The 25,523-nt window shown below is 48.1% G+C and overlaps 1 protein-coding gene across 3 annotated transcripts in view; it reads left to right on the forward strand.

The window, feature by feature from the left end:
* Positions 1–25,523, forward strand: part of AGPAT4 (1-acylglycerol-3-phosphate O-acyltransferase 4) — a 120,492-nt gene that overhangs the window by 25,732 nt on the left and 69,237 nt on the right. For all 3 annotated transcript variants that reach the window (XM_026505176.4, XM_026505175.4, XM_057310909.1), the window contains exon 2: positions 9,035–9,299. In XM_026505176.4, coding sequence (XP_026360961.1) covers positions 9,122–9,299 — 178 coding nt within the window. In that variant the 5' untranslated portion in view covers positions 9,035–9,121. The remainder of the gene's footprint in view (positions 1–9,034; positions 9,300–25,523) is intronic.

A 25,523-nucleotide genomic window follows, 5' to 3' on the forward strand; every position in this document is an offset into this window, starting at 1 on the left:
CCTTCTCGCGTGCCTGAGCTGGGCGCTTTCCTTCTGTCCCTTTGTGCATGTAAGCGTCACGCCATTCCTGGAAGGAGGGGATTATTGCCTCCATTACACAGACACAGAACCTGAGGCGGAGATGAGAAGCCCAGGGTCACACAGTCAGTAAGTGGGGATTTAAACCCAGTGTCTTGCCCACAGAGCTGCTCCTGGGCAGGCTTGGCCACGCAGCTTGTCACGGCCCGCGTGGGAAGGAGAGAAGTGGGCACCGTAAGACCACAGGCCTGACCACGTTGCCTTGGTGATGGTAGGACTAGAGTAGGAGGCGGTTTATATACTGAATAAAGCTCTTTTTTTGTTTTCTGGTGCCAGCTGGTGCCGCGTCTGCCTCACGCCTGCTTCTGTAGGCCCAGAGCTGGTCCCGGGCCACTTCCCCCCTTGGAGAGACCTGAGGGGATAACTGCCTCAACTATTCCTTGGCTTCCACGTATTTCCACACATTTCCCCCATCACAGGTGTATCCCTGACTGACGGCCACCACCCCGCAGCGGCAACCGCTGAAGAGCCAACAGTTTGCATTCAAACATCCGTCCTGCTTTCCTTCTCTATTTGGAAAGGTTTCCTTACTAATTGGAATATCCTTATTTAAAGCAGGAATGTCGATGCTTCCCCGTTTGGAAGATTAGTTTTCCTCACTTCGTGATTTCGTGATACTGGACTTTTGAGAAACTTCCAGAAATTGAACATAATATAACCGTGCATTTTCCACTGAGCGCCTAGCCAAATAGTTCACACACTCTTGGCTGTTGGGAACGCAACCAGCCAGGCGGCTCCCTGAGACGGCACGCACGCTGTGAGGTCAGAGCCCCCCGCACCCTGTGACCGTGGGAGAGCTGGGCTGGGGTTCAGAAATGGAAGACATCGCTCTGGAAAGAAGGTGTGACTGAGGCTGTGCAGGACCAGCTGGCAGGGCAGTCACTCAAAACTCATGATCACCCCAACATCAGAAATGGGACCAGGAATTGAAATACGGCACGTGTTCTCAAGGCTCAAGTTCACGTGCAGTCTAGTTACCTCGGGCTTCCCAGCAGCAGCAGCGGTAGCGGTCAGGTCAGCAGCCTGGCTTTCAGACATTTACTCACTCTTTGACCTTTGCACGCTCCCTAGTCTAGCTAACCCCGTTTCCTCATCTGTAAAATGGGGGTAACAAGACCCTGCATGGTGGGCTTTTGTCACAGGGAATGACATAATGTGTGTGAGACGTTTGTGTACGGACCCTGCTGCGTCGGTTACTGCTCGGAACATCTCCTGTTTAACTCTGGCCGTTTTCATCTTGTGCTCGGTGCAGCTACGAAAGGCCTTAGAGAGTATCTAATTTAACTTCCTGCCATCTCTGTTCTTTTCTCAAGACCGAAAAAGTTACCCAGGTAACTTTTCCATCGCTGTTTACCTCTGAGTCTTGGTCTCCTTGGATTAGACAGAAAAGCCCCTCAGAATGTCTCTTTCTCATTGAAGCTGCTCAGAGCCAACTATGAAATATTAACTAAGAAGCCTCGATTTTCTCTAGACTTAGGTTTTTATTATCCTAAAATTAGACTTCGGAGAGAGAGGCTTGGGTTATTTATCAGAGGGTGTAAGGAAAGCGTTGAGTATGATTCATGACTTCTTCGGAGCTCGGTTTGTTTTAACGGACGTCATGTACGGGACAGGGATATTGGACAGAGGACTGGTCCATCAAATTTTCACACAAGCTAATTTTAATAGGCTTCTGCCAAACCATTAGATGAGGATGATTTTTTAATTGAGGACTATTTTAGTTAGAGATGGTCCCAGAGACGGTTAAATTTGGTCTAGAATACGTTCTCTCCTGTTTTGTTTTGGGCCTTGGGCCAGTCTAACTCTCAGGAATCCAAAAACTAAATTTATCCTTGTTCGTCAGGACTAAGTGCTAAGTGGCTGCCTCAGGCTTCCATAAGTTAGTTGCTGCCCTCTTGGAGATCTCTGCTAAATTCATTCAACCTCACGGAGAAGGCAGAATCGGATCGTTCCAAGAGCAGAACACCCCTCACTCATTTCCCCTAGGACTGCGTCCACGTCCCTTTCCTCTGGGGCCACCACTGGCCCCAGGCATTCTCTGCTCTGCCGACCGAAAATATTGGTCCAGAGACAAATTCACCAGCTAGCCCCACATTAGCTTAGTCTGTGCTACTCTCTGCCAGTCCCTGTAGTTTTCCTTTTCTTTTTATCCGGTTAACCTCGCCCCTTTGAGAGCCCCCTCTGTACACGCAAGCCGAGGAAGAGAGAAGGAGCTGGATCCGCTCAATCACTATTGAGGAGACCCCACTGAAATAACAGGAAACTCTGGTGTGTGAGGGCATCAGTTTTCTGTATTAGAATCAGAGACTATTCGATTTGTGAAGGATCTTAAAGCTCACCTACTCAATTTCTTCCTAATGAAGATGCTGAAACAGTCAGACCAAGCCCAGACTCCAGGTTGGCTGACTTGTCTAAGTGTGTGTGTGCGTGTGCGTGTGTGTGTGTGTGTTGGGGGTGTGTGTGTGAGGTGTGTATGTGTGTGGGGGGGTGTCCACAAAGACAACTGCTGTTAGTGTTTTCCTAAGGCTTTCTATGATTCCAGTACTTTTTTTATACTTGATTTTAAAGTTGTGATTATTATATGTGTGTGTATATATATATATATATATATGTATATATATATGTGATTTTGGGTTCTTTATCTCATCATATTTAAAATATATTCATTTTACTACAAACCTATTATAGTGATACTTACTCAATCGTGTGGGTTTCCCATAATTCACTTTATTGTTTCCTCATGTCGGAAATGTAAGCAGTTTCTAATTTTAGGTGCTTATAAATAATGCTTGCGGAATATCCTTGTGCAGAAAGAATTTTTCTAAAAGTTAATTTTGTCCTTAAGAGAGTTTTCTCAGAAGCTGGGTTACTAGATTGACTGGTGTGAAGATGTGTAAGGTCGTTCTAAAAAGCCCGAGTGGTTGTTCTCACACTGAGGCTAGGGGTCCCACGTGACCTCATCTCTTTCAGCACAGAGTATTATTATTTTAGTTTGGAATATGAAAAATAGGTTTTGGTTTGTTTGCTTAGTATTTACATTTCTTTTCTCTCTTTTCTGTTTTGTGACCTGTCCCGGTATTTGGAATTCAAAGAGTCTAAATAAGGGGTTGTTTTGATTTCGGTGATGATACTAAATTTGTCATGGCTATTATTTTAGCAATTCACTGGGACTGATTTCTTTGGAAGAAAGTTCTGCTTCTTCTAAAACCCTGACCTGGTTCGGTGCTGTAATGTAAATGTAACAAGCAAGCCAGACCTTTAGAAACAAGCTAGCGAAGGAGCTCCTCCCCTTTCTCTCTTGCTGAGTGTAACTGAAGTTCATGCTTATTTAATAGTTTCAGAATATTGACTAAGGCAGAATCTGTAAGTCTTAACTAAGGTTCTCCTGTTTGTTGTTTAATTGAATGCTTTACGTGGAAGGGGTCTGTGTCTATTTAGCGGAGGATGCAGTTTGCATTCTCTCGTGGGGACATTCCGGGCTTGCTTTATTTGCTTCTGTTTCCACTGGCGGAGGCTGGGCAGCATATGGTGCCGTCCGCCTGGCCGTGCAGAGCTGCTCCGGGAGTCCCTGGGAGCCGGGCTAGGCTGCTGTGTGCACGGCTGCGTCCGCTCACTTCCCGGCTAGGAGTGCCGCGTGGGGATCGCGGTGTAGGCGAGAGCATTCCGCCGGCTTGCTCTTTCTCTTATTCTGAGGTCCGCTTCTTCATCCCCACGCCTGGAAATATTGTTCCAGAGTTCAGAAGGTAAAGAGTACGTGAGCTTTTGTGAATGCATCGTTTCCCATTTCTGAGTCACTCGTGGAAAAGGAGAGGTTAGAATTAAAACAGATGGGGGAGGAAATGTTTTAACACGCTTGAAGGTAAATTAAAGAAAATGTCAGGCTCTAGGTATGTAGTGAGAAGGAAAACTAAGTCGATTTATATCTCAGTGCTTTCCCAGAAATGCCAAAGTAATATATCTTAGCTGCTCCCCTTTGCCTCTTTATTTTCTTGCAACTGCAGAAAAGTTCTCCCATTATGTGGGTGCTCCCTGTGTTCCAGGCATTCTGCTAAGTGTCTCAAATACTTGATTATCCTTGATCCTCACAACAACCTCATGTTGAAGGTACTGCTCTGATTTCACGGACAAGGGAAGTGACTTCCATAGCTGTCAAGTGGCTGAGCCTGGATTTCCAGCCAGAGCTGCCTGACCTGAAAGGTCCCCTTGGCCTTTCCTGCTCTCTAATGGCTGTGCCGTGTTGCTCTTCCCAAGCACCGGTGTTTGGACACAAGGTGGACTCCGCTGGCCTCCATGTTGCAGAATTTCTCTTGTCTGTGGCTCATGGGCTGGATTATCAGCTTTGCGCTCCCCGGGATGGGGGTGCCAACACTCTAGTCCTTTCTCCTCAAGTCTTCTCCATCAGCCACCTGCAGTTTCTCACCTTGAGCACCACGTGTGCCCATCATCTGACCACACCTAACCTCAAGGCAGGCCGGGAATGGGTCCATCCACCTCTCTGCCCGGGAAGGGGAAGATCGCATTCTCATTAGAGAAAAGAATAATAAAGCAGAGGAGAAAAAAGAAACCACCATAATTCTTCTGCCAGAATTTAGCCACTATTAATAGATGGCCATGAATATAGAAATAGATGGAGATGTGAATGATATAAATATACACATTATTATTTTACAAACCTGAATCATGCTTCTTTGTTCGCAGTTTTCACCCAATATATTCTAATATTCTTCAAAGGCCTGTACTCGCTGGTTGAATGCCTCTGTTACACAATTGGTTCACGGTCATTCAACATCCCCTATGCATAACCCCTAGGTGTCTCCCATCATGAATGACCTTTTTAGGTCCCAGTGGTACATAGGGCGACTCCTTCCATTGACTAAGAAGCCTTTTCCAACATTAATGACAGCTCTTTCAAAGAGCTGGGAACCAATTTAACACAGACTCATGGGCAACAACACTCTCAAGGACTGCCAGAGACTTTGTCAAATGATGAGTTAAATTCAAAATCTGCTAAACATCCGTAGCTGGGAAGTAAAGGTAATTTGGAGTAACCTATTCTCCTTGAACCACTTAGGATTCCTGGTGACAGGAGCTTTTCGTCTATATTTAAAACGCTGGTTCAGTAATTTTCAGGTGATATAAATTAAGCTCATGGATCAGACTCAACCTTCTGAAAAATTCAAATAATGTATACAGATTGGGTTTCCTGGCATTTTTTCCTCTTCTCTGTGCTTTCTCTTTAACATGTCTTCGCGTGTCCGCAGTTCCTCCTATGTCACCCTCGCTCACTGGACGGTGATGGCCTGAACTTCAGTATCTGGCGAGCCCCCCCCTTCTGTTCTCACCCACAGCCAGCTTGTGCTTCAAGCCCCGATCACATCACTTCCTCCCTCTGTCCCCTCCTCAAACATGACCTGTGTTCCCCACTTGCAGCTGGATTTCACTGTGTATACAGGCTGGAAGGGAACGCCCGGTAGGGTTTGGCTTGAATTCTGCCCCTCACGGGCCTGGAGCCAGCATCTGAGGGTAAGGGTCGGGTAAGGGAGTGCAGGCGGGTTCAAGGCCACCTCAAGCTCCTGAGGTACAGGCCAGGACTCTTCATTGTGCAAGAACCCGAGACAGATAATGGGCAATATCAGCTTGGGGTTTTCAGGCACACGGCTTCTTCACTGTTGCCCTTGAACAAGAAATATCTTTGTTCACAGGAATAGGCTAGGGCAACGGCTTCGTGGTTATTTGTTGATTTATAAACTCCATGAATTACTGCTCTCATCGTCTGAAAAATAAAATTCTTTGTCATTTCCTTGCTTCACGTAAATGACTGAAGTGAATTTACTGGAAAGGTTCTCCCCCTCACGTTCTAGGTAGTCACCAACCTGAGAGGGAAAGAGGCAAAATATTTTAAAATATTTTGACTCTACCTGCTTTCACCACTGGAAAGATCTTTATACCATCTTTCCTCCGTATGGCACTAAATTGGCTGATTACCACATTCCAGAAAAAGCTCGTCTGTATTCAATATGGGTAGGGCGGTCCCCCAGACTTCCATCTGGAATAAATTTAAGACACACAACATATATTCACCCACTTGACACCTTCTTAAATATTTTAGCCTTGTGTCTCTTTTACTAATCAGTCCTGAGACTAAGTCAGTAAAATTGCTTAACAAACTCATGGCTCTGCTAACCTCATCCTTCAAGCAACTCCTTGGCTAGTTTTGGATTTTGCTCTTGCCTATACATTTGAGAATCAGTTTAAGTTAAAAAAACAAAAAACAAAAAACAATAGCTTCTTTGGAATGCCTTTTTTTAAAAAAATATTTTATTTATTTATTTGTCAGAGAGAGAGCACACGGTGGGGGGGGCGGGGAGCGGAGGGAGAAGCAGGCTCTGAGCCGGGAGCCCTGACGCAGAACTTGATCCCAGGACTCTGGGATTCATGACCCGCGCCAAAGGCAGATGCTTAACCAACTGAGGCACCCAGGTGTCCCACCTCCTTGGAATCTTGATACCTCTTTATAGATAGAGAAACTGAGAATGAGAGGAGTTAATTTACCTGAAGATATATGACCAATAAGAAGTACAGTAGAACTTCAAACCCAGACAGTTGAACCCACACTCAGCCACCACATTAATCTAGGAAGGGAATTTGAGGAAGTGTGGGCAGAACCAAACCACCCAAAACCCACCTGCCTGTGATTCCCCTTAAACATTACCAGTATTGCGTTAGACCCCTGCTCCGTGCAGTACTAACAAGGGTTTTACTCAAGGACATGGTGGTCCCTTGTCTTTTACAAGGAAAAAAAATCTTACATTTTCTTTGTAACGTCCTACTGCTGTCTGGAAACTGAGGAAGGCAGCATTTAATCCCCTGCATTTCCAATGTTAGTTGACTTCCTTTTCTTAGCGTTAAGCCAGCATAGCAAAGGATTTGCCAAATACTCATCCTTCTTCTGGCCAGATTGTATGGAAGCTTTTAGTGGCTAATCTAGGGACAGTGAATAAAGCACATGAATATTCAACATCATCCTATAACTGCTGCCAAACGGTAAACCAACGTACATCACTCCTCCCTGTGTGGCTCCTGGAAGTCCAGGGCGCGGAGAGTGTAGCTTAATGCCTGCTCCTCGGAGAGCGACGGAGTATGTTAGAACCGGCTGTGTTTCAAGGAGTTTGACAGCCTGGACATGTCTGTGGGAAATGCTGCCTGAGAAAGCTCAGAAATATGGTGCATCTGTCTCTGCAGAGTCCTGGCTTTGAGCCAGAGAGCAGGGCTTCTGGGAGAGCGGGGTGTCTCAGCTGACCCCAGAGAAGGCAGGCCTAAGGTTACTTTTCGCTTCCCCCCCCATCAGAAATGTATGGAAACCATGCGGGAGTACTGTGTACCTTCCAGATTGTCTAAGCAAGTGTAACGTTCTGGAAGAACACACCTTATGCCTGTCTTCCCGCCCAAGACTATCCTCAAAACCAATCTGGGTGGCCAGAAGCAAGTCCCGTGCCCCACTCTGAGCATAGCTTGTGACCCTGAACTTCACTGAAGGCTGCACTAGCTTTTACATCTGGGGTCATCTCTGGGCTGCTCTGCACAGCCCAAAAGACCCCCCCCCCCCAGCTCATACCCCTGGAGCAAAACAACCCAAGCAGGTGCACAAGAAAGAGCTTAGGAGTAAAACTGAGACCTATGATTAGTTATGGGCTGTGACAACCATAGGCAAATCACCCAACCTGTGAGTCATCTCGTTTCTTATTCTGAAAAATGGAATAATAATAATATCATCTCATTAGACTCATGTGAGGCTTAAAATGGTTTAGTAGATGTGAAACTATTATATAGATTCTTTGGTGTTATTAATAAAGACTGAGGAAGTCTACGGTCTCCCAACCATTACCGTAGAGAGTTCATCCTGAAGTTTGAGCTCCTTCTGGAGAAGTTTGCAGTGAGATCCGCTTCCAGAGCACCAGGCTGCTGTGTCTGCCTGCCTCAGCTTGACTTATTTTCCCATCAGAGTGTGAGAACCTCCTGCCTTTACACTCTCCCTCCAAGGCTTTATTTGCCACACTGTAAAGTCATATCATTATGCCTTTTTGGGGTTGGAGACTGACTACCAGGCTGTGAGTCTGGTTGCTATGCATGTTTTGAGTTTCTTTCTGATTTTAGAATGTGTGTTTGGGGGGGTGGGGGGTGATGGAGGTGGTTCTCTTGCCTTCATAGTTGGTTATTTGTGTTTGCTGATATCTCAAAGTCCATCCCTTGTCCACCTCTATTGAAGTGTTCCACAAATGTATATATTTTTTTAATTAAGCTCCAACTGTGTGCCAACGACTATTCCAATTGATGGGGAGAAAATGATGATTTTCAAGGTGATCGTGTACTTGAAAGAACTGACGGTGTAGTGGAGGAAGGCAAGCAACTGGACAAGGACCAGCAGGGGCTACTACATGGCACGCTAGCACGGGCGCTCTGGGAGGTAGAGCCCATGCCAGGCATCTCCCTGTTCTCACGCAGACCAGGCTTGCCAGAAGCGGAGGGGATGGGTGGGCGCTCAGGCAGAGATGGCAGCAAGAGGGAAGGCCCAGAAACACAGCCGCTGCTGTGAGCCCCAGAGACAGGAGCTGGCATGGTGGCCAAGCACGAGGACTCAAGCCAGCTCAGCCACCCCTGAGCCGTAGAAGCTCTGGAACCCTGGCCAAGTGGCTTGACCTCTCAGGATCTCGGTTCCCTCCTCTGAAATAGTAGTAACTACCTTGCAGGGAGTTAGGACAATTCAAGGAACTATTCGTTTTAAAGTTTTGACATCATGCCTTACGTAAGTAAGCACTACGTAAATGCTGAATATAAATAAATCAACTCAGGCACAATGCATTTAATCTTCAGAGTATCTTTTTAAGAGCTCCCCCCCCCCCCGACTCTAAAAGCACGTATGGTTTTTTGTAACATGTATCATTGGTTTGTATTCTAGACGCTTCCCCGTGTGCCGGGCCTTTTTCCCCTCTGGAAGCATTCTCCTGCAAGTATTTATTTGTTGGAATAAAAGCAACCACACACCATGGACCTCGTCGGGTTGCTGAAGTCTCAGTTCCTGTGCCATCTCGTCTTCTGTTACGTGTTCATCGCCTCGGGGCTAATAATCAACGCCATCCAGCTCTTCACTCTGCTTCTCTGGCCGATTAACAAGCAGCTCTTCCGGAAGATCAACTGCAGGCTGTCCTACTGCGTCTCCAGCCGTAAGAGTCTTTGCGTATTCTTTTGCATCCTCACTGCCGCGGGGTCAGAAGTAGGGCTGCGAGGGGCTCCTGTGTCCTCAGCTGCTGTTTGCTCTTTTCTCTTCCTTTGTTTTAAGTCTGAAATGGCTGTTTTGTCCTCAGTCTGAACAAAAATTATTTTCTGAATGAGTACTGTCATAGCACACCATTCAGCTCAACAGGACGGAAGGGTATCCCGTAGAAAGTAAATGGGCATTCTGTCCCTTTTCTAGTTTTCCTCCTCAGAAGCATTCAGCGTTCATGATTTCTTAGTTACCCTCAGGGAAATAGCATATATGTGTGCGTAAGGGAATATCTAGGTATGTACGGCTCGTACGTGCAGTCACGAATGCAGGTGAGTCTCTGTGCATATGCCTAGATACATAATACATACTCGTATTTTTAAAAATGAAATGACAACATAATATATTGTTCTCTTTCTTGCATCTTTAACTTTTTATTTTGAGGTAATTGTAGATGTACGTGGGATTGGAGGAAATAACACAGAAAGCTCCGTATACCCTTTGGCCAGTTGTCCCCAGCGGGAGGAAGTCTCTTGCATCACCCTAGTATAATGTCCCAACAAGAAAACCAACACTGACACAATCCACCAGCCTTATTTAGAGTTCTCCGGTTTTATATACGTGGATTTATGTGTTTGTGTGTTTGATTATACTAGACTATTTTAAGCATGACTAATTCCATTGGCCTGAATTTTAAAATTGAAATGAAAGGGGATAAATCAGAATATTGGAATTGTCTAGAGATGAGTTTTGTTGTTGATTGACCTTAAATCTGTACCTATTCTCGGTAGAGAATACAGTATATCATTACCAGTTATATATATGGGTGTGAATATATTTAACAATATGAGCTCTTTCAGATCAAGCAATTTAAAAATCTCAGCCCCATTAGATTATGCCAAGAGTCCAAATTTATTGCTATCTTTCTGAAACCCTTAAAATGAAGCAAATTTGAATTTGAATCACAACAATACAAGCTGCATACAATTATCCAAATGGATTACTACTGATCCAATCAGTTATTTATTTTATTTTATTTTATTTTTATTTTTTATTATGTTAATCAGTTATTTTTTAAACTTCAATATACTAACTTGTGAGAAAAAAAAATGATAGAAACATCCTTACTCATGATTTCGCTCACCAACTCAGAACTTGCAAGTATGTCTGATACTATTTCTGATATGGTATCAGTCCTAGACCCACTATGTCTTATGTTAGTGTGTTTTACATAAATGTGTCTTAAAATATTCCTAAGATCATAAAGGCAAGTTATAACTGAAAAAAAAAAAGAATCTTTCATCCACAAGTCTGTGGCATATTGGGTACAGAACTATTCAATGCAATGGTACGGAATGCAAGTTTCTTTGTCATACATTCTACTCTCACGTTGGTCTGTGGTACTTAGGCATCTGGAAATGGACAATTGTCAGAGCAGGGCAGAGGCAGTAGGAGGTGGCCTGAGCCTGAATTGTGGCTGTTTGAAGAGAGAAGAGTTTGCATAATCAAGGGAAGGTGATGATTGTCTGAGATTTACCTTTCGATTTCTTTTTTAAAGATTTTATTTATTTATTTGCCAGAGAGCGAGCTAGCAGGGGGAGCAGCAGGCAGAGAGAAAAGCAGGCTCCCCGTTGAGCAAGGAGCCCAATGAGGGACTCGATCCCAGGACACTGGGTTCATGACCTGAGCCGAAGGCAGACGCTTAACGGCTGAGCCACCCAGGCGCCCCATACCTTTCGATTTTGAATGTCTTTTCATACTCTAGCAATAGGTATCTACTTAAACAAAATTTAAACTTGACGAAGCAATGCTGATTGCACTTTTCATTGGGACCCGTATTTTTATGATTTGCACACATCTATGAGATTCCAAAATCTGTCAGTTTGCAATTTGAAATCATGTCTGTTTGCTGTCATTACCCCTAACCAAATTTCAAGCAGGTGGTTCGGAAGTGCGTTTCTCATTTGGAGTCAAGTAAGAGGTAGAGGTAGGATTCGGGATGCCAGTTCCTAAGAGTACTATATTTGCTTGTAGTGGGTAGTGAAGACTCACCAAGGTTATGGCAGGATCATGTCAAATTCTTAGGGTGCTTTAGTCTCCTTGTTTCTGGTGGAAATGAAGACGGGTAACAAAGTCAGAAAGCAAAACGGATTTTTATGCATCACAAACTGATTAAGTAATTTTAGAATAATTCCAAATGAAACTCAGGAACTAAGCATCCAAGACCGCCAGCCTTTCCCCGCACAGGGGTCACAGAAGGACGGGCAGCCTCGGGGAAGGGCCTGGCAGCACATCCATCCACGGGCTGTGCCGTCAGGTGCATCCACGGTGGGCTGCGCCTACGGCCCCAGAGCAGATCTTCCAGGGGCTATCGGCTGAGCAGACACAGAGTCATTTTATAGCCATGTGAATAGAGAAGGGAAGGAGCAGTTCTGGCTCCTGAGAAAAGAGCAGGTGGTAAAGGAGAGGGTGATGCAACGTGGGTTCGGCTTGTGGGCACCTCATTGTAGTGAGTCCCGTACAAATTCAGGGCTCATCCTTTTCCCAGATTCCCCTTCCCTGGTCCCGTAACGTGCTACACGGCAAGGCAGCTCTCCTCTTCCTCCTTTCACTTGCTCTCTGTGGCGTAGATTTCCTTATACCCTGAGGGCATCACAACGACGACAGAGGACATGTAACAGACAGACTGCTGGCCGTTGATGGTCACGGGCTACAGGTCATGGGCTCCTCGGCAGCTTGGAGTAAGAGAACGTCAGGCTCCTTCTGTTGGCTTCCTCCTCCTCTTCTCTCCAACTTGAGATGAAAACAGTTCATGGGGTTTAATTGTGTCTTCTGGTGTATGAATCACTCTAAACCTTAGGAAATCAGCAGCAGCCATCATTTGTCACTGATATTTTAAGAAAAAAGGCCGAGTAAGTTGTTTCCTGGAGACTCAGACCCCGCTCCCTCCTCCACCCCCATTCACTTTTCCTAATAGAGCTCTGTCCTCATCCCTTTCTCTTAAAATGTTTCTTAAGAGCTTGGTGTTGTAGCAGGTAAATCCAGAGTCGTCAGCAGCCCCGGTGTGGTGCAGCAGGTGTGCAAAAGGCCACACCGATGTCAATGACACGTAGAGACAAAATGCAGCCAAGACGGCTTGGTTACCAGCAAGAGGAGCAGCACAGAGCATTTCATTCTGGAAGCCAGGACCAACATCATGCATAACAATTTGAAAGCATATTTAATCTGGATGGCTGGGTTTGGGATGATTGTTTTATTTTATTTTCGCTTAGATTTAGAGGCAGGAAAGGCTAAGACAGGAGGACAGCTGAGTGAGGAGAGGGAGGGAGGAGCCAGCTTCTGCAAGGGGAGGAGCAGGAAGAAAGGGACAGGAAGGGGGGCAAGGAGTAGAATTGAATTACCTTTCCTTTGCACAGGATGTGCCTTTTAATATCTAGGGAAAGGTGGCCAAGACTGGCTGGATTGTTTTTCTTCCCCTCTGACACTGCAGGTTAAAAAACAAAACAGAACAGAACAAAACAGAAAGATGAAAAGAACCTATTAATGGCAGAGTTTTTTAAAGGGTGTGGGGTGGGGGTCAAGGAGGACTATAGATGACCTTAATGATCCAGCAAGGAAAGGACTACTGGTGACAGGAAACAAAATGGAGATACCCCCTCCCCCTCCTGCCCCTCCCCCTCCTGCCCCCCCCCCCCCCCCAGCCCTGGTGCCTTGCTGCCAAGTTCCGCGCTGCTGCTAACTAGTTCTGTGTGGTTGAGCCGCCCCATCTAATCCCTCCGGACTGCAACACTCGTGGTTTTCAATGTCTGTCCGACGCTCAGCTCCAGGGGCAAGGCTGCATGGTGGCGAGGGGGCAGTCGGCATTTGGAGTGCCAAGTTGCAAAAGAAAACATCTGGCCTTCCTGCTTACAGCCCGCCTCTTCTTTCTTCCCATTAGGGTAGTTAACTACTTGGATAGGTAACTTCAGAACATGAACAACATTTGAATAAAGGGGATGGGGTGGAATTGTCCAAGATTCCAAGATTTTTCTAATAATGAGTTTCGATGTTTTGTTTTTGCACTTGGGAAATGCTTCCTCCTGTCTTCAGCACCCCTGGTGCTCCCCCTGTCTTGGTTCTTGGCCACTTCATTGATAGTAGGCAGGAGTTGAGCATGAAGAGAGAAGCAAGCTTTGGATCACCTAGCCTACAACACCACCCATGTGTGCTACCTTGAAACAGACATTAGTTTTCCTGCTGTAATAACGATACACGTTTGCAATGGACTCCGGGATGTGTAAGTCACTTCGGAGTTGTGACCTGAGAAATGGGGCTCACAGTATGGTGACCTTGGCAGAAGCCGGTCTATAATCCTTTCTGGAAGGGTCCGGGCTCAGTAACTTGTCAGAACAGCCTCAGCAAAGGAATGTGCGTGCAGACAGGATGGAAGCTACGAGATGCCTGAGAAACTGTGCATCCCAGGGCGTTGAATTCCCGGGACACGGGTGAAGTTGAAGACCATGGAGACAGGGAGGCAGCTCCATCCTCCTGAGACAAAACAGACTCTTCCCCCAGCCAGCACATGTCGTTGGCAAGAGACTGATCCATCAGAAGAGGGGTCGCTGTAACCTTTTCCAACATGACCTTGGGAGAAACGCTGCGACCTGTTACCTTGGCAGCGGGCTGGACCATGTCTCTCCTCCCGGCCTGATTTATGGCAGGACTGCTCTTCTCATTTCAAACCAAACTGATTTTTCACTCTCTCCAGTCGTGGGTAGGTTTGACTCCCTCACTCGCCACAGTAGTTCCTCCCCCAGGACGTCAGAAAGGGTCTTTGTTAGATAATCCCAAAGCCCCTCGTCCCGATCCTGCTCATGCAGGCTTGGCTCCTGCTGAGATGTGGGTCCGGGCAGGACCTGCCGATACCTCTGCTGGGAGCCACGGCCCGAAATCCGGGTGTCGTCATCAAAGGTCTTCCGCGGCATCCTTAGCAGGTCCCAGGTGGTGAGCACCTCCCCGGAGGGGACAGACAACTGGCTATATAGGTGGCCATAAGCAGAAGAGCCTAAAGTTGGCACTCTCTCCTTCACTCCAGCTGTGTGAGCAGATAGTGGCCTTGATGCATAGTCAAAGTGAAGGAATTTTGAAGACTCAGAATAAGTGCCTCAGCCTGGGGGTTAGCATTCTGACCCAAGGGCAAAGCCTAGCTCCCCGAATTGCTCTGCTGAGACCCCTTCCTTTCCTCATTGTCACGTGCTGGCACGTTCTGCTTCCCCTGAAGGTTTAACGAGCCAATGCTGCTGGCTTCGCCTGGAGTCACCCTCTGATGGCCTGACCCGGGAGATTTCACTGTGTCCACAGTGCTGTTTAGCGAGTGCTTTCAGGATCGGGCAAAGAGCATCTTCGTCCTCCTAATTTATATTTCTAAGGACTATACCTCCTTGTCAACCCAGGTGATGACAATGGAATCCCAGACTGGATCCATGAGAGAAGGATCAAGCAACAGAGATCCTATGCTAAGTAGCTCCCCCCCCCCCTTTTTTTGGCGATTTATTCAACAAGGATAGAGTACCTCCCACGTGCAGGGCAGAGAGGTTCAGCTGTTTGCCCAGGACGACTCAGGGGGTGGAGGGGCTGTGGATAAATCCGGGAAGTCTAAGTGCAGAGCTCTGCAGCGCTACCTGGCGTGGCCTGGGGCTTGAGGAGCCCAGCTCCCGAGCTGAGGCCGCATGTCCCGCTAGTGACTGTAGTAAGTGACATTCCCCAGGGCTATGGAGGAAGGAAAAGAGAAATGCAATCATAATAGGAAGTTAGTTTCATTTCTAATCATTGCAATCAGTGCAGTCTGTGGTGTTGATTATGTATTAGGCATCATACTAAACCTTTTCTATCCGTTACGTGGCTTAAGCCCATAATCACTCTGAGCAGGCATTCCCCATTTTGTGGCTCAATTAACCAAGGCTCAGAGAGGTCAGGTAACTGGTCTAAGGTCATACAGTTAGTAATGAGGAGAGCTGAGGTCTGCAAATGCATTTTTTTTACCATGTTTTGAAACAAAGATAGTACGTGATCAGAGTTTTTATTTTAACACCCATGGCTAATGTCCAGCAAACATCTGCTGGGATCAACCTTGGGCATGTGAATTCACGGTCTCAGCCTCACCGTCACTGCTCTTCCATACACACACACACACACACACATTGGAGTTCATCCGACCCATCCCCAGGAGGAATGAAGGGGACCCAGTGGCTGCCCTCAGAGGGATCCAGTCTCGTGGGGAAGACATGGGACACAAGCCATTGTGAAACACAAGATAAAAGCTAGGATAGAGGTACACAGGGAACACAGAGGGAGCGACAGTCCATCCTGTGAAAGGGTCCATGTTCGACTGAAACAACATTGCAGGCCAGGGATGACAGAAGAAGGATGCTTTTTGATGTCTTGGCAAGAAGAGGAAAGGTGGTCTAGCCTGAGGAAAAAGCATATTTTAGCATCACCAAAGAGGTAAGCTGGTTTATTCAGGCTGTCAGGCATCGAAAGGAGAGGGGCCTACCGAATGTCAAGACTGTCCTGTGTCTGGAGCCCGAATGGATGGGGCTACAGCAGCCTCGCCAGGCCGGGAGGACAGGAGGACAGGTGTGTGGTGGGGGCTAGAGTGGGCTCGAAGCCTCCGGGACCCTAGATGAACTCCAGGTATTTGTGCTCGGGGATTCCAAGCACCGTGAACATCAGTTTACATCAGGATTTATTTTTGTCTTGCTCTGAGCGGCATTGTTCAAAATGTGCCTTGAGAAATTTTAATTTGTTCCTTTTGAAAAATCTGTTCACACATAATCTTTTATAGAAAGATACCCAGCTGGGTCATTATTTCTTTGAACCATGTTACACCCTCAGGATAATATGAAATAAAAATAGCATGATGCCAAACCGTACAATATAATACCAACCTTATAAATATAGACTGGAAGTCAACTTATTGGAGTACCATTTTTAGGAATTGTAATTAGAGACGATTTTTTTAATTGCCTTTATATTTTCTGAATGTCTTGTATTTCCTACAACGAGCATGTCTTATAAAGTGAAAGAAACAAATACAGAATGAAAACCCAAACACCCAAAAGGACTAAACAGAGAGTGGCTTATGGGAGGGAGGAGAGGGGGAAGATATTAAGGGAGCCCTTTGCAATAAAGGTCAGGTGTGGAGGGAGTCCCGGGGACTGGGATGATGATTTTCAGGCCCTGCTTTCTGCATTTCAGACCCGCATACGGCATAATGAACCCCATTGCAAATACAGTAGTGAGTCCATAGAAAGGAGATAAGAGAGAAGCATGACCCCGGGGCCACATACCCAGGTTACAGGTTGAGCTGTGTCTGCCTCCCCCAAAGCGGTGAAGTACTAACCCCCAGTGCCTGTCAATGTGCCTTGATTTGGAAACAAGGTCTTTGAAGATCATGGAGTTAAGATGCAGTCAGTGGGGTGGGCGCTAATCCATTAGGACTGTGTCCTTATAAAAGGGGAGACGGGGTCACAGTGACAGATGTGCACAGAGCAAAATGATGTGAAGATATGGGGAGAAGACCCGATGTGGGGAAAGGCCTGGAGCAGATTCTGGCAGCCTCATGGGGAGCCAACCTGCCTGCCCCATGGTCTCCAGCTTCTGGCCTCCAGAACTGGGAGACAGTATTGTGGGTTGTAAGCACCCCAGTTTGGGACACTTTGTTATAACAGCCCAGGAAAACCAGTACACTTTCCTTTTCTAAGTCTTTCTCCAGTTGGGCTTTACTTTGCGTTTCACAGCCGCAGTGGAAGGAAATTGGGGTGCCCATATGTGTGGACCCTGTGTTTTTTTCGCCCTCTTCCCCCTCACCTGGCTTCTGCTCACCCACCCGGGCTTGATTTACTGGTAGCACAGGAAACGGAGATGTGCAGATAGACTGCCTCGCTCCCATTCATGGACCAATCCGAGGGCTCCCTCTTCCTACCCCTTCAAGTCAGGGACCTCCGATGAGTGAGGTGGGGCTGGTAACCCGGGCATGAGGAGGACAGTGACAAGCCCACCCGGAGGGGGCAATCCCACGCCCCCTGACTGGTGTGTGCAGATCTTCCCATGAATGGAAACAAGGGCTTGCCCTTTTCTTTCATCCTGTATGTCTTGTATTTGCCACTGACATTTATTTTTAATCACTTTAAGTACATTATTCAAGTCCAGACTGCTTTGGCTAACCACCAAAGCCATCTTCCTGGGAAAAATAGAATTAAATGGTCCTTCAAACCCGGAGAAAGGTCTTAGAAGTGTCAGGGAAAGGGAATCGCTTACACAGAATGCAATACTTGGGTCTGTCTTGGTAACCACCTCTCTGGCCATAAAGGGGGCCATCCATCTTCTCTTCCTTCTATTTGCCTTGCATAAAGAAGTCCTAGCAAATGAAGTAATCTCAGGGAGGCAGTCTGTTCTGGCTCCCACATGCCTGGCTTTTGTGTTCTCAAGTATCAAGGTCGGTGTCTGCCCAGCTTCGTTCAGATACAATGTCTTCTCTTCCTCATCAGTGCAACACTCCCGCCCAGCATCTCTTGCTGAAACCATTTCGTTTAGAATCCGGGCTTTTCCTTTGCTGCCCTTTCCCACACAAAGCTTGTTACTGGATTAGCTCTTTGTACCAGCACCATTTTGTTTATTTAGGGGGAAAAAGTATTGGGGTTGAAATCTGACCACAGCAGCACGTTTTCAGCTCAATTCGTCCAGAAATATGGCGGCTGTCTGGTTGCTACTCCCAGTGACTGGAAGCACATCGAATATCCAGATGGTCTTATCTTCTATAACTGATTCAGTAAATGGAGTTTGATTGGCGACACTGGACTTTTTAGAAAGTTTTTAAGAGTAATGTCCCCGTGTTAGAGGACGCTGTGTTCAACTTGACTAACACCATTTCTGTATCTTAAATATATGTTTGGGTATGTGTGTGTGCATATATGTTTTATGCATAGTAGAGAGAAATGTGTATATTGTATATAATTATATATGTATATAATCCCTACTTTATATAAATTACTTTATATTTTACATAGGGAGCAAGTTTCAAATAGGGATAGTAAAGAAAAGGCAAAATTAGTAATAGCCGTGTGAAACTGAATTGTATGAGCAGATGCTCATCTTTGAGCAAGGCGTCTTAGCTGTTGATGTGGTTTATAAATAAATTAATCCTCAGCCAAGGTTCCCATTTGTTTTTGCAAGCATTAAATTTCACCTGTGACTTAAGTTACAGCTTTCAAATTAGGTTATAAGTTTGACTTTGGTGTCTCGTCACTTCATAAGATGATGGTGTGTGGTCTCCAAAGTGGGGTGGGAATTCCCTAGGAGGTTAACAAGACACGCCATTAGGGTATAGACAGCAATTTATGTTTCTAATTTATGTTTCCTTTATCATTATACATGGGTATAATAAAAGACACTTAAACTATTTTATGAATTCTATAAAACATTAAATCTGCATGTGCTAATGGTGCGTATTTAATTTCTTTTACTTAAATAATCGTAAAGCATTTGAAGACCACCGCCGGAGCCTGCGGGCTTCGGTGCCAGCATACTGGAGATAGAATTTAAAGTAGCACAGAGTTTGAGGCAAGGGAGAGACAGGCTTCATAGACACGAGTTCCAAAGCAAAGGGGCGACGAACAGCAAATCCCCGCGTTTACTTCAGTTGATCTTCGTCCAGACGGGAGGTGAGGCATTTTCAAACAGTTTGAGGCATCCCTTCTCAGGCTCTATCCCAGGTCTTCAGAAAGGAATTAGAAGTATTCCCCCACCTCCACGTTTTGTTTTGAAGAAAAACACATAGCTGTTTTATCATAATGTTGTAAAGTACACACGAGGCCCCTGCCTGTTGCGGCGCACGGAGGCCATCCGTGGAAAGCATTGAGTCGAGTGGGTTTTCTCTCACATTCTCAGGCTGCCTTCACAGACCCCGTGCAGCCGGATTGGGGTAGATTTATTTGCATGTATTGTGTCTGGGGCCATGGGATGGGGGGTGAGCAGTGACCTGCTCTGGTCTTCCTGGAAGGAAACTGCATTGGGAACGGCGTGTCCTGGATTCCTGTGCGCTGGCCTAACCCTCTTGGTGACTGGGCCTTTGTTTTTCCACTTGTAAAACGAGGGAAAGAGAACACGCTATAAAAATGTAGGGTGAAGGCATTCTTGCTGTTACGACGCACTTAGTCAGCAGGTGCGGGCCAGATGGCGTGGAGTGTGTCTGGCAAGGAGCTCTGATAACCTGGAACGGGGGAGGAGAAGGACTTGGTTGGGGTGGTGGAAGAACGTGGCAGGGGACACGCTGGGGGCCGGGGGGAGACCTGCCCGGGAGATGCCAAAGAGGTGGCCGTACTTGCAGGACAGTATGCGGAGGAGGGACTAGGGACTAGAGGTCACACAGCCTAGGAAGGAAGGAGTCGGGCACATGGAGAAAGCCACCACCACCCGGGCAAAGACCCGTAATGATGGGAGCTGTCTGGGAAAAGCAAGGCGGCGCGGGACATGCTGAGCCCCTCCGGTGAACTCTAAGGAGACCGGGGGGGTGGGGGGAGCTTCCCTTGCGGGGGACTGTGTGGCAGGGCGTTCTTCAAACCACCTGTGTGCATGGAGTTGTTCAGACGACCTTTCGAATCCCTTCCAGGGTTGAGAACCTGAGTCAGGAACGTTGACCCCGTACACAGGGCTGCGGGCCGCCTGCCCAGGCCTGGGTGCTGAGGATAGAGTGTTGAGGGCTAAGGAGGTAGCCCTCAGAGTTAACAAAGGGCTATGGGGACGCGTTTCAGAGAAAATAGATGTGGACTAGATGAAGAGATGACGGAGGTACAAGGCGTGTTCACCCGCCGAGGGAGGGGGAGGGAGGGGGAGGCTGGCGTGGCATCAGCTAGATGGGCAGAGGGAGGAACTGCGCAGATTTTGTTTAAAACAATAGCATTAAAAACTGCAGTAAGAAAAATAAGGCTTTGAAATGGCCAGAAGGCCTACTTTGGTGACAGCTTTGCCTGATAATGGCTCCTGGGAGGGAGGTGAGGTTCACGGGGAGGGGAGGGCTTCCCCCTTCTGCCTCCTCCTCCCCTCTGGGTCCTATTTGCCCCAAGCGTCTTGAGGGTGACCAGCCTTTCAAGTTTGCCTCCATCTGCCAGGGTCCCCAGGCTGTGGGACTAACAGCTTCATAATCAGGACAACCCCAGGCAAACTGACATGTTAATCTCTGTAACTTTGGTCCAAGGGCAGACACCCAGGCCTAAACCCACCGCCGGAACCAAGAAATGAGCTAATGTTCACTGCCTGCTCCTTGTGGGTGATCCTAGGCCAAGGACAAGAAAGATTTTGGTTATGTGCCCTCCTAGGCATTAATGTTTTACTTAACCTGCCTTTTATCATATGAATTCGCCACTTTTCACTTCAAAAGGGGTACCTTTTGACAGACACTACCGTGACATTTTAGTTTGAGCATTCTCTGCCCCAACACCACGGCTGGCCGTCCTGGGTTTTGTAAACCCAGCCTTCGTGAGCGCTGCTTCAGCTCGTGGTCCTTTCTCAGTGGCAATAAACGAGCTGTGTAAATTCAACAGAAATTATTTTCATGTGAGATATTTGTTTCGAGGATGAATATGTCTGGCTGACATTGCACTTGGAGGTCATTTTCATGCTAGTCTCATAATCAGTTAGGCCAAGACTGGACTGATGGGACAGTTCCTGGCTGAGATGTGCAAGTGGAAAGCAATCTTTCATGTCATTTGCACCAAAATAATGTGTGTGATGCTTAGGATTATTTTCTTGGAACAAGAGAGGGGAATGCCATGTTCAAAGAATAAGGCGATGCCTGCCAGCAAAGGCACTGGGCGGGTGCACGGTACAGAGCACTGGTTAGTGTGTGACTAAGGCCCCGAAGCCTTCATCCGGCAGCTCTGTCTCAGTCCTGCAGTTTGCAAAGCCCATGCTGGCACTTCCCCTCAAACCTGGAAAGATGAGTCACTCCCTTCCCTGGGATTCCCTGGCACTTGTCTCTGTCTTGACTTAACCTTATTGCTGCTGGGAATGCGAACTCCCTGGGGCAGTGATGTTTGATTGGGGGTCATCCCCGTAGGGCCAGCGGCTGGCACAGAGCAAGAGCCCTCTCTGGGACGGTTGTGTGGATACATCAGGGGACCGCCCCAGGCCTGGAGTGAGCCACTGTGCACATGGAGCACCCCGCTTGACCCTGAAGATATGTTTATGGAACCTGCAGGTGTGGGTGATTGGAAGACCCAGATGGACTCATTGCATTTCACTGTTTCTAAGTCATAATTATTGAATGAGCCCAAACCTGTCTATCGAGTACTAATCTAGTATAACACACAGGAGGGAACAGAAGACCGTGTTACTCATTCCTAAGTAATATGGGAGAGACTTCAGTATTGTAGGATTTCAGTTACTCTAGTCTGGACTAGCCGGGGAAGGCTCTAGCAAGGGAATGACATCAGCCAGACCTCAGAGAACAGGAACCCGGGGTGAGGAGAGAGGCAGAAGGCACGTGTGCCAGGACTCCCAGTTGTGTGGGGCTGAAGCCCAGCTAGCCCAAGCACCTGTCAGGACTTTATTAGCTCACGGTACCAAACAACAGTGAGGGGGGCTGGTGTTGGCGTCCCCCGGCCACAGGAGCCTGGATGCTGGCTGACTCAGCTCCCTTAGCTCCTCTGTGCTGGTGGCCCTGATTCTTTGCACGTGGGTTTTCTTCACCCAGCATGGCTGCCAGAAGCTTCAAACTCTCATTCTGCTACCAAGGAGGAGAGGGGTCTCCCACCTCCCAGCTCCAGCGCCTGGCCCAATCGGAGTCGCGAGCCCATCTCTATAACTAGTAGAGCCGATAGTCCCCAGTGCCAGCTGCTAAAATTTTCCAAGTCAGTTATGAACCACAACCACCACAAACTTATATTATAAAACAAAGGCAGTAAGTACTCAAAACTCATCCCTTCCAAATTAGTTTATTGCATTTTACTCTTACGTCCCTCCTGGAGGTGATTTATGGTGACCTTGTGCTATGTAACCCCGCATTCAATGTACAGATAGACATCAGCCACGGTGGGGTCTTTACACCACGGAAGTCGGCAAAGCCATACATCGGGGCTTCTCTTCCGCCCTGCAGAGCTGGTTGGTAAACATTTTCCAGCAACCCACCGTCTGCACTGTCACTCTGGACAGGGGAGAGTACGGAAGTGACCTTGTCCAGGTCACAGGCCCACCACTGAGTGTGTGCTGTCACCGGCCAGGCGGTGGAGCAGAGGCTGCTGGCTGGACTCTTTCATTCTTTTCCAAGGCTGCGGGTCGTGTCTCACTGGAAATCGTCCTGAGCCAAAGGCAGCAGGCGTCCCTGCCAGGCATCATTTTCACCAGGAGAATTTGCATGCTCGTAAATACGTGGCTATTCAGGTGCAACGTGTAGCTTGAAGCAGACGGGGGCAGGTTCTAGTCCCGCATCTCCCACTAGAGGCAGGATTCACGGAGAAAAGGTGAATGAGGGAAAGGCTTCCATGCTGGGCTGGGACATTGTCGGCACCATTGTGCACCCTACGGAGCTTTGAGCACAGGTCTCCACCTCAGCGCTCCACCAATGCATCCTCCCCCTGACGCCCCCTGTGGTTTTGAAAAGCACACTCAAACAATGGAATGCCCTTCGATTCAATGCAGTGAACATGTATTGAGTCCCTACTGTTAGCACATTCCAGGCATGGTGCTCTAGGTGCTGGGCACGTAGAGCTGACTGGGAGCCAGGCTCTGACCCTAGCGCCTCCTGCCCCCACCCCTGTCCTCTGCTGCATTTCCCACCCTCCGCGCTGTGCGTTGGCTTCCCCACGGAAGGACTGCATTTCCCTGGGCACTCCTGTCTTTGCCCATCTCCACACTGTGCTTGCTGTGCTCTGGCCTCTGGCATGCCTCCTTGTTCCGTCTGCTCGTCGTCCAGACGTGTTGTGACTCAGGCCAGAGCCAGCCGATGGGAAGCCGGGGAGCACAGCACAGCGCGGGCGAGAACGGTATCGGCAGGTGATGAGCTGAGCGGGTGCAGGAGGGAAGCCCGCGCCGGTTAAGGCAGGAGGTGCAATCACTGAAGGAATTACCTTAAAAGAGAGAATTGGGGTCCCAGATGCTGCCCGAGCATTTTTGGAGCTTTCATGAGTGGAGCAAAGCGGGTGCATGGGGAACGAGGGGTTGCATGAAAGCCATTTGACAGCGCGGATGGACTAGCCCGAGGATTCCCGAAGGCGGGCGTAGAGATTGTCTGCCCTCCTGGTGCAAGAGGGTTGTGTGTTTCACACGGTCCCCTGGGGACAGAGAGACTGGGGAGAGGGTGGCCTCTCCGCCCCACAGCTTTCTTCCAAGAGCCCTGAGAGCATTGCGCTTTGCTTCCCTGTGTGTTAGTTCATTCTCGCCCCAGCCCACCACCCCAACGTGGGGCCGGAACTCTGGAACACGTATCACCGTCCAGGCGTCGGGTGTGCGCGTGTTACGGTGCCCTTTGTGGGGCCGCCAAGGAGCCTTGTCAGCTCGGGAGGCAAGCGAGCTCTTGGCCGCCTCACGAATTTGGCTTTAGTTGAATGTCATTGTTTGTTTTCTGTAATCCCTGTCAACAGGACGTGGAGCCGCAGAGAGGCAAGCTCGTCTGCACTGGGACAGCTTCTCAGCTCTGGGGGCAGAGAAGGGTTGACAGCCCTTCGTGGAAGGGTGCGTGCAGAAGGTCTTCCTGTGGACACACATTAACTTGATGTTGTCTACTCCATCCACTCTGATGTGTACGTTCAGTGGTACTGCTGCGTCAGTAGGAAAGGATTGGGTACATACGTCTACAAAGGGGACATCGTCGTGCACTGGTGACCGTATATGGAGACTTGGAGAGTTTGAGCCACCAAGAGGAACCTTGGGATTTTTGTTGCAGTTGAGGTGGGAGAGATCATTCTAGCCGGTGGTTCAAGTGAGGGGGCCTCTTCTGTCTCTCAAACATCTCTGTATCTCATGTGTGTGCTTGACTCTCAGACATAAACGACTAGGATGTTGAAGGTTCAAAAAGAACTTATTGTGGGTTAAAATACGGTTTCTGTCTATAGCTCTCTGTGCCAGAAAGCCAGACCTGATCGCCGCACTCATGCCGAGGAGCCAGGATATTTCCGTGCGGTTCCCAGGAGCCAGCCTGGGCTGAGCCACGGTCACTGGGGATTTACGTATATTCTGTCGAATCAGAAGTGTGCAAGGTAGCAGAGGAGGAGGAGCTGTGACCTCCAGGAGCTTGAGATCCAGCACAAATCTGCCTGCTGGGTCGGACAGACCTTTCAACCCCTAGATACATGGAAACTCGAGCCTGGGAAGTCATTTACAAACAAGCAGTAGATTCAAATGCAATGCTCAGGGGTGTGCAGGGTGGGCTCTTAAGTTAAGTGGGAATCACGTGTCAGGCCGAATTGTGACGACTCCTTTAATAGTAGTGTTAAATTGTATTCAGGTCTGTAAAATTAGAAATGAGAGTGTCTGTAGATATTCCCTTTTGGGGATTTAAGTCAGTATTTAAAAGCCTACCTAAAGGCCATAGCCTAGCCTCCCTAAAGGACCGATTGTCACTCGTGAGCCAGGTGTGAACCGATTTTTCGAGGCTGCCGTTAGCTGCTCCTGTTGCGTTTATCTGAGTCCTGAGGAAGCTAGCAGAACAGGTTTGGGAGCCTACAAAAGCCTAGTTTTGGAAGATTCCAACTTGCAATCCAATCCAACGCAGTTTGAAATATTGTACTTTTGCAGGCCCTTTCCCAGCGAGGACGCTGGGGGCCGAGGGCAGGCCCCAGGCACCCCGCTGCCAGCCCTAGAACTGAACAGTCCAGCAGCTCCTCTGAGGTTAGCCAGAAATGGTGCATAAACAGGGACCCCGAGAGCAGGCCAGAGAAGTGACGTCCCCCCATACTCTGCTCCCCACAGGCAGATTCACCCGCTGACCTGCAGGACCCGGGCCAGTTAGGCTGGTTTGGTTTCTGCCGCCATGAGACTGCTCAGAAGCCCCCGGGCCCCCAACCATCCTTGCCTTAGCCCGTCTCCAGGCTTCTGCCTGTCTCCTTCCGTCCCGGCCGTCACCTTGGGTTTCGAACACACCGCTCAGCCTATTCTGCCTCCCGTCATTTCTGGTCTTCAGCACATCCTTGTCGGGTCTCCAGCCCTCCTC

Source organism: Ursus arctos, unplaced genomic scaffold (assembly GCF_023065955.2).
Source record: "Ursus arctos isolate Adak ecotype North America unplaced genomic scaffold, UrsArc2.0 scaffold_13, whole genome shotgun sequence".
NCBI lineage: Eukaryota > Metazoa > Chordata > Mammalia > Carnivora > Ursidae > Ursus > Ursus arctos.